Consider the following 9,764-nt stretch of genomic DNA (forward strand, 5'->3'; position numbering starts at 1 on the left):
TCTGAAAAGAGTTAATGGCATAAGAAAGGTAAACACGGAGAGATAAAAAAGGAGGAAAACTCCAAAGAAGAGGAGGAGAAAGGAGGAGGAGGACTGGATGAAAGGAGGGAGAGTAGCTAAAAAGATGAAAGAAAGGGAGATTTAATTACACAGGACGGTACTAAAACTAATGAGCTTTTAAAAACAGTTTATAGTTTTACTAATCAACTGATGATCAAGTGACTAACTTTATTTGGGAGGAGAGTTGCAGCACTAATTTGAGGCCTAACTGAAGGCATCCAGAGGTGGTTAATTAAGATTAATTAGATTAAGCTCCCTTTTCAACAGAAATGGACAAAAAGTTACAGTTTACAGACTTTCTGATACAGTCCAATATGTACAGAAAGAAAAATAATATCCACAATTATTACAGAATTATTTTAATTGTGTAATAATTGTGGATAAAACAAGAAAAATGTTTTATGCCCCCAAACCTTTCTGTATGACTGAGCCATCTGGTTATATCCTGATGTTTTATTGCTCGTGTTCTTCTCAAACAAATATAAAGGATTCATCCAGGTTATCTTTTTATTGTCCCCTTTACAGAGATCCTTGAGCTAATGACTACCTTTCTGCTCCTTAAGCAAACAGGGTGTCGGCATCTTGCTCGGACACTTGAAAATCCATTTATGGCATCATCTCCATGCTACACCATTTTTCTTTCCCATTACTCTCTATGCAACACTCTAGAGCTGACAAATTTATAACTGTAGCCTTGCTTCACCAGCAGGTGATCGGTGTCTCCGCAGAGGGATGGTGTTAGTTTCCAATCCGGCCCTGGAGGGAAGACAGGAAGCAGACACTTCCACCTCCGTTGTGCAATAAAAGACACCTGAGCCAAACTGACCAACCATGTCTGCGACCACCTGGCCCAGACATTGGACCTCACCTCACCCCACCTCACCCGGTGTCCACCTGGGGTCAGAAAGATGCTGGAAAGCAAGGTTCACTGTACCTCTAATTTTTTTTCTTTCCTTTTTTAAATGTACCCGATTCTTTACGATATGATTATTTAGTCAGGAAATAGTGGACTCTAGAGGCTGGTATCTAAAGCATTTACCGAGACTTATTATTCACTTTAAAAACAACTTAAGTATTATGTTTTCCACTTCAGGTTTAACCACTTAATCATTTCATAGTAGAAAAGAAGATGGCAATCTTCTTATTTACAGCTATTTTATTACCAAAACACAAGAGAAGAACGTATGTACACATATTGAAAATAGTAACATGAAAATGTTATAGAGTATAGTATAGAGCAATATCCTGAAAACGTGCCATTAATTATATTTTAATACTATATTATATTATTTGCGAATACAGTCGTAATATGACAGCGTAAGGAGATCTTAATAACAAACCCCATATGTGTTATCTGAACCCGACTACCTACCATTACGATCATGATGGCCAAATGATTATATTTCATTAGGCCCTGCTGAGTCCAGCTAATCTTGGTCTCAAATCTATAATCCCACTTAAATGCCTTCTCTCCCCTGCCAGGTTATTCTCTCCCGTTCCTTCACCCCTGTTCTTCCCTTCGATTCCGTCGCCCTCCCTCCCATCGAGTCACTCGGCCGACAGGTCGGAACGGTCAACAGGCGTTATACTTGGCTGAGCGCTCATTGTGCACGTGAATGCCGTGAGGGAGGGATGGAGGGAGAGAAAGAGCGATGGAGATGGGCATTGTGTGTTAAAGAGTGCAAACAGAGAGCCAGGCCCTGCGCATCCCTGATTTAGCCCTACATCAAAGCTAAGCAAACACACGCCCCCTCCACCCACCACCACAAATGTCTCACCCTTAATTCTTACACACCCACACCCCCCTCTGCTCCACCCCTGATTCCCCTCACGCAGCCGCGCCTTGACCTGCCTGGTGGACACTACATCTAGAAACAGCTCCCACTGAAATGTCCTCTTGAAACACAATTATCACTTTTGGCCCAGGAAAATATAAACACAACTGTTTGAGAGAGACGGGCAGAATAATTCAACAGCGAGAGCCACGGTGACACTCTCGCTACAGGCTACACCGCGTCCGTGAGTGATGTTCCCTGTGTTTTCACTTAACGGCTGCAAATAAAGTTGTGTGTGGCTGAGTAATAGGCAGTTGGCCTGTAAGATATTTGGTATGAACTCCCTCGGTCTCCTCGCCCGTGTGTGCGCACGTGTTTCTACGAGTGGACGGTTGTGTGTTTGTGACTGATGTGTGTGAACTGATGTTCTGTCTTCCCTGCAGCAGTGACTGCTCACTGGGGGGCTGGAAGACGGGATTAAACACAGAGGAGTGTCACTGTCTGGCTGAGTTATAGCACTCATAACACACACACACACACACACACACACACACACACACACACACACGTAGCCAAAAAACACATGACACACACGCACAGACAGACACATATCATTAAAAATAAAAAGGTCCATGGATACGATCACTCGACATACACAACGTTAAAGTCGCAGCTGAAGGATCATGTGACCGTGTTCATCTCTGATCAGCTCCGAGTGATTCATCAAATTCTAATTTCAATTAGCATTTTGGCTTCAAACGATTATAAAAAGAAGACAATCAGGATAAAACAATTATAGTGCCCTCGTTTTACTGCCAAATTACTTTTCTGTCGCTCTCGTGATCAATAAATTTCTTCAAGATTTATAAGCGAACATGCTAATATAATGCAAAAGGAAATCAATATAAAACTGAAAGTTGTAACCAATTAAGCTTTGTGATCACAGATTTATTCGTTAAGTTTCAATTTGTTGCGACACAAGTTCAAACTTGGAGAAAAAAAATGCAAGCAAGCAAGAACAGGACTGAAAGTAAGCTCATCTGAAAACATTTTAATATTCAGATTTCACATAAAGGGCCTTAAGAGTGAGAAGCATTAACAAAAAAGTGACCACACAGACCGGGTAAAGAGAGCGAGTGAGAAGGAAAAAAAGGGCCTGTAAATTGGATTTGGCCTGGCCTCAACCTCGGCCCCTCTCTGTATTCTGTGTGTTCTGGGGGCCAGGAGGCTAATTTAATTTGTTGGACAGAGAAATGGGGGAACGGGTAAAGACCGTCTGTCAGTCTGAAAGCTGCACTTTGCACTTCTGATGACGTACTGTAACAACCAAAGCAGGGACGAGGATGGCATATGCTCGCACTAATGCGGCAGCTGCGCGATACCAAACCCGCTGCTGCATATGTAACGCCTCAGAAGTTTCAAAACACGACTTGTTCGGCGAAGCAGGCGCGCACAGACCTGTGCTGTCGATTCATAGCAGCCACCATGAGAGCGGTCCAGCCGAGACGGTGGCGATGATTCGGATCCACCCCCTCTTTTAACAGCCTGATGGGAACAAGAAGCAGAAAGTGGTTTTATTTTTACTTCAGTCTCACCGTTAACAGCCTGTAGCAGAAGCTCCATGTAGTACTGCAATCGATATTGTAGCATTTTCTTTCTTTCTCTCTCTAAAGCACGTACCATGCTGAAGGAACAGAAGTAAGATTAAGTAATGCACACCTAGGGGAAATTATGCAGATCAAAATGAAATCTACAAAACAAGAAATATGGGAGGCAAGCTGCTGCAAGCATAGTCTCTTTTTTGGGGCACACCAGAATAAATCCAGCACATATCCTGCTTTTATCCAAAGCCTTCTGCACCACTTAATATATCTGCACGTTAAAGCCAGGTGTGTGTTGAGTTTTCTGCCCGAGGCTATAACATCAGGCAGTCCTTATAAGCGTATGTAAGGGATCCGGCTGTCGTCTCTGGTGCTGAGCAGACAGAGTCCCTGTTTACAGTCAACACAGCGGCTTCAGTCTGGTCTGCACTCACACTGATGCTCTCAGTCTCCGTTTTCACTGCCTGCTCTGCATGCACAATCAGGGTAAGCCGTAAGAGCTGCAGCTGAACTTTTCTTTCCCCATTTTAAATTCGGACAAACTGAGAAGCTCCTTTGACTTTGAAAAAATACAAAGACTTTGATATGAGAATAATGACATAGCAAGAGTGGATGGAAAAAGCAGAGTGGTTTATTTGATATAAGTGATAAGCTACATGGGACTGGGTCTGTTCTTGAAAGTGTTTACTTTCAAGTATGATTTAAAGGGTTGTTGTTGTTTTTGTTACCAATTTAACAGGCAAATCTGAAGTCATACACTGAAACATTGCTGCCACATTCCTTGAATGCACACCTCACTGGAGTTTTGCCACCTAAAGTTAATTTCTTTCAGCTTCTGAGATTTTCTGCCGTTTTAGTTCTGTTACTGGAAGAAGGGTTGTGTGTCCGCTTCATACCAACCATCAGATTCTGGTTCCTTCTATAGCGTCCAGGGTGTGGCGTGGTATTTGTCGTCACCAGTTTGTTAACAAACTACATTTTCCAAAGCACTTTGTATCGCTGGCTTTAAAAAACTAGTTTAAAAGTGAAAAATATTGTAACCATGTTTAACCACAATAGTCAAACTACAGCTGCACTGCATGCCACGCTGCGCGCTCTCTCTCTCTAATGTCCTACCCAACAAATGGCTGAACATGCCCTGACATCATTTATATTGAAACATAAAGAAAACATTAGCACCAAATATAAATATCAGTTTTCGATCGTCACACTGTTTTTGTTTTTTTAAAATAACACTACATGGTTGCCATATGGTGCCAACTAAGAATGCATGAATATATATCGGCTAAACATACCAACAAGCATTAAGCATTATTTTAAACACTGCTATCATGCCAAACGCTACCAAGTTCTTAACCATCCATTCTGTGAAAATGGACGCTCTTCATTTCCCTGCTGCCTCTCAGCTGACACACCCTGACACTCAACCACTTCTAAAGAGTCGACCAAAGCACTTAACACATCTGTGACCTGCTAACTGGCCGTCTCGCTGCACTCTCACCTTCGCCATCTGCCACATGTGTACAGGTAACCCGAGCATGCAGATGGGGGCATGCATCGATACACACAGGTATGCATGCGCTCAAGTACATGGACCTGAAGACCAATACTCAACAACAGCCGAAACACATGAATTACTATGATTAACATAGGCACAATACAACAACACATCTATCTGAACAGCAACAGCCTCTAAAAGGTTAAAGACTAAGAATTTGATCTGAAGAAGAATAAATTCTCATAATAATGTTCAGGTTTATCTATCGGATACTCCTTTCTGTACCCCGTTAATGTAACACCATCGATGAGATGGATGAGAACGAGCCATTATAGAAGTCTGGCTCTAATACATGCACCTTCTTTTATGTAGCATACCCATTTCTGCCACCTAACCCTCTGTGTGCAGGACATTGCCAGGACTAAGTTTAGGATCAAGTTCAGAGCAAGTGTTTATATTATTCTAATGTTTCTGTTTTACATTATTCTGAAGTAAAACAAATCTCAGAGAAACACGTTTTTAAAGAGCCTAAAAATCACAGCGAAAAAAAACAAACGAGCAAGACACACTGGAAGCAGGGAGTCTTAAGTGTCCGAGGGCATTTTTATTACAGTAACTTGCCTCCCCGGTTTCCTTCACTGGCATTTTATGCCACTGAAGATGCGACGGAGGGAAATATTATAATATAAGTGAGGAAGGAGAAGATTAAGCTTCCAAATGAGTAATTCTTGGGTTTATGAAGCATCAAGCCGTGTGCCACATTGGAGGTACGTGGCAACACTGAATGAGACTTTCACATCGGATGCATCTGCAGTTCTTTCTTCATGTTTGCTTTCCATGATGGCAAATTGATTTCTGGGTCACAGCAGGAAAGAAGAAGATATGAGGAAGCATAAGTTAGTGCCAAACATCCACACTGCAAATATTCCCTCAAGAGGAAGACTTTCACACAGAGAGGTGGAGCTCTTCTTCCACCTGCTGGTTACTGATGGGACAACAACTACAGGTGTGCTTTCATAACAGGAGTTAACCGTGGATGTTCTGGAAACTGCCCTATGCACATGATCTGTGACTTACACGTGGGTGTAATAATCAAACCAGAGTACATTTCAGGTCATAAGTGATACTTTTTTTTTTTTTTACATTTCTTTTGTAGGAAACCACTCATCCATGCATTCGGTCACATGCCAAAAGTATAGCAAATATAGTAAATAATGAATATTTAGTAAATATTTAGTCCTGGCTGCTTGTTGTTTTAAAGCAATATAGATAAGGTGAAGGCATGGCCTAAGACAAGCAGTTTAACACTTTAAAAAGATAAAAAGATAACACAGTTTGATTATTTCAGTGAAAGTGCAGCTGTCAAGAATCCATTCATAAGGAAGGGAAACATGGAGAAAAGGCTCAGCTATGCAAAATTACATAAGAACTGGAAAAAAAAAATCAGCGTCAGCATGTGTGAGTGAGTGATGAATCTAAATATAATATTTTTCGTTCAAATCTTCATCAGTATGTACAGCAGTGAGTGTATACAGCCATCTGTAAAACTTGGTGTAGTAGGCTCTGACATGAGGCTGCATTGGCCTCCCCTGAGCCCAGAGCTCAACATCGTGGGATCATGCTGACAGAGAACACAGCAAAAAGGCAAAAACATCCAAAGAAGAGCTTTAAGAGTCCTTCAAGAAGCCGGGAGGACTAATCCTGAAGACTACTTAAAGACATTACAAGAAAGCTGCCTAAGAGAGTTCAGGGTGTGTTGAAGAATAAAGGTGGTCCTAACGCCACCTCCATTCTAGCATTTACAGGTGTGTGAAATATCTAGAGCCAGCATATATTAGCGTACATTTAAAACACAATGCCTACGTTGAACTCAAGACAAAAGAAGACAAGCAACTATGTTTTTTTTTTTTTAAGTGTTCATGTTTGGGTATTACCTGGCTACATCCTGAGCATTATTGGTCCTTGCTGCTTCCAAAAGAGCATCATCTGGTTATTGAAAAAGCAGAGAGAAAACATTAACTACACTAAAGATTTTACTAAATAAAACAAGCTGGGTTTAAAACTAACTCTACAGACCAGTTTATATCATATAACATCGTCCCATCAGTATTTACTATATTATAAAAACAATTAATGAACGGCCGGTCTCTAATCAGTGTCAGCTGATTATAATTTATTATAAGCTTACCTTTGTTATCGGGGTCTTTCTTCAGACAGAAGGCCACGGCCGCAGCAGAGAGGACACCGGCAGAGGCTACTCCTGCCCGCATGGGTCCTCCACCTGTTCCCCTGTCTCCGCCGCTTTCCTCCCAGTACTGGTTGTTGTTACGACCTCTGCTGGCCAGAGCCGCCCAGGAACTGCGGCGATTCTCCAGGTTGGACAGCCATCTAGGGGCGAGGTGGTGGTACTGCATCGATGGTTTCACGCTGTTTCCAGCAGTCTCCTCAGCCAAAATCCCCCTCCTGGAGACCCTGGAAGTGGACACGATGGGGTTGCGCTTGGCCTCCGCCGGAGTCTCGCGGATGCCCTGGCACGCGCCACCGCTGGCGCTGGTCTGAAGCACGCGACTGCACGGTGACAGGCTGCGCGACCTTCGCGCAAATAGCCTGGTGGGAACCGATGATAGCATAGCAATTGACTCACCGAAAACCAAGCTGGTCTGGCTTATGGCGTCAGTCCAGGGGTGACTCCGGAGGACAACAAACTAGGGGCAGCGCCTTAACTCAGGTGTAACAGTGGTTAGAGCTCAGGTCAGGGGACCAAGTTCGTAACATCGGGACGTAAATAACCGTTTCAGCTCGTCGTGGCGTGGATGTCACTAGAAGCCGCGGCGCATTCTGGGAAATGTCGTTTACTTGAACGTCATTGATTATGACGTAGTATGCATCAGTTGGTGTACGTTTGCTTTAAAACATGGGTGTTGTAACAGTCAGGGAGACTTTTAAATGGTAAATGGCCTGTATTTGTATAGCGCTGTACTCAGTCCCTAAGGACCCCAAAACGCTTTACACTACAATCAGTCATCCACCCATTCACACACACATTCACACACACATTCACACACACTGGTGATGGCAGCTACATTGTAGCCACAGCTGCCCTGGGGCGCACTGACAGAGGCGAGGCTTTTAAAAGGGTTTCCATGGCACAACATTAACACGAAACTATAAAAATTAGCATCGGAGCTGTCTCGGCTTTATTTTATTGTTTTATAAACTTGCCTCAAAAAGCTATCCGTCCTGATTAACACCTAGAGCAGCGGTCCCCAACCTTTTTTGCGCCACGGACTGGGCCTTTAAGGTTACATGGATAAATACAACAAAATAAAATGCTACGATCAAGACAAAAACTGGTATTTTGTAAAAATAAAATAAAATAAATAATGATGAACGCGAATTCACTGTGTGATTGTGTACCTTTATTAGCAGCATCCTCCTGAAAATGCGCCAACAACATTGAGAGTAATATCCTCCTCGCTGCCACTTAATGCTCTCTGGTCTCTATGGTAAGGCGTAAACGTAGTATGCATCAGCAACGTTTCTTTCAAAAAACGACACACAATTAAAAAGACCCAGGGAAACCGAGTTAATGATAGAAACCCTGAAAACCATAAACTTCACACGTGGGTCTCAACGGGCCCGGTACCGGTCCGAGGCTTGGGGACCGATGGAATACACGAAGGACTGGGTAAAGAAGAAAACTGTGGCTAAGGGGCAGCTGTTGCTAGCTAAATCCATTTTCCCACAGCTTTTTCAGTCACAGTGTTGTGATTTTTTTTCCCCTAACCCATGCTAGAATTGTTTTTCCAAGGCTGCGACAGAGAAATATGTGAAATGCTTGCAATAACAGGCCCTTTTTTCTTTCTCCAACACCAAATCCTGAGAAACATTTGCAACTATATGGCACTAAGTGTCCTGCACTTAAACGTTCATTTAATATCACGTACACATATACACATACTGTCCCTCAAGAAGACACTGAGAAAAAATAAAGAATAACATTGAGACTGTAACTTTGCCATAAGTCATTGTTGATTTTGTCTTCACTCTCCATCCCCTGCCAAGCTGCACCTGTGATTCTGCGGCTGCTCGCTGATGAGCTGACAGATACGATCTTTTCTTATCCTCTGCATCCTTACCCTATCACCTCTGCCTCCCACAGGGCGCCAGCCTGCCCTGTTGAAACACTATTTCTTTTCGGTCAGGTAGCTGTGGCTATTAAAGTCAACAAGAGCGACCCTGATATTCTGCAACAGGCAAAACTGGAAATTTTCATCCTGGAGCAGCTGCGAAGGTTGGATCCAGATGCCGCCAACATTGTTAAATGGAACGGCTTTTTCCTTGACAGAGAGCGGGTTTGCCTGAAATTTGAACTCCTAGATCAATGCCTGTGGGACTACATAGGGGACCCGAATAACCGGTGTCTCCCCATAAGCGAAGTCAGGCCAATTTTAGGTCAACTCACAAATGCTCTGTCCCACCTGGGTTCTTTGGGAATAGTGCACGCTGACCTCAAACCTGGAAACATCATGGTTGTAAACCGCTATGAGTCTCCAGTCAAAGTCAGACTTATAGACTTTGGCCTCGCATGTCCTGCGTCTGCAGTGATGCCTGGTGACCGTGTGGGGACAGTTGGTTATAGTGCACCTGAGGTTATGCTTGGCCTTCCTTATAATGAAGCATGTGACATGTGGTCTCTGGGGCTGGTGGCTGTGGAGCTCGGTACAGGCGTGCCACTCTACCCTGGAAAAAATATGATGTTTTGAAATTCATCATAGAGACTCAGGGTCAGCCACCAGATCATGTTCTCGATCCTGGCGTGTACACTGA

The 9,764-nt window shown here is 43.2% G+C and overlaps 1 protein-coding gene across 1 annotated transcript in view; it reads right to left on the reverse strand.

The window, feature by feature from the left end:
• clpb (ClpB family mitochondrial disaggregase) overlaps positions 1-7,777 on the reverse strand; it is a 36,794-nt gene extending 29,017 nt beyond the window's left edge. Inside the window, exons 1-3 of the mRNA XM_085245335.1 lie at positions 7,123-7,777; positions 6,869-6,920; positions 3,294-3,380 (exon numbers count right to left, since the gene is read on the reverse strand). Coding sequence (XP_085101461.1) covers positions 3,294-3,380; positions 6,869-6,920; positions 7,123-7,564 — 581 coding nt within the window. The 5' untranslated portion in view covers positions 7,565-7,777. The remainder of the gene's footprint in view (positions 1-3,293; positions 3,381-6,868; positions 6,921-7,122) is intronic.
• Positions 7,778-9,764: the final 1,987 nt, after the last annotated feature.

The sequence above is a fragment of the Mchenga conophoros genome, linkage group LG14 (assembly GCF_057382185.1).
Source record: "Mchenga conophoros isolate Kocher_MC1m ecotype Shallow Benthic linkage group LG14, M_conophoros_male_GT1.1, whole genome shotgun sequence".
In the NCBI taxonomy this organism is placed as follows: domain Eukaryota; kingdom Metazoa; phylum Chordata; class Actinopteri; order Cichliformes; family Cichlidae; genus Mchenga; species Mchenga conophoros.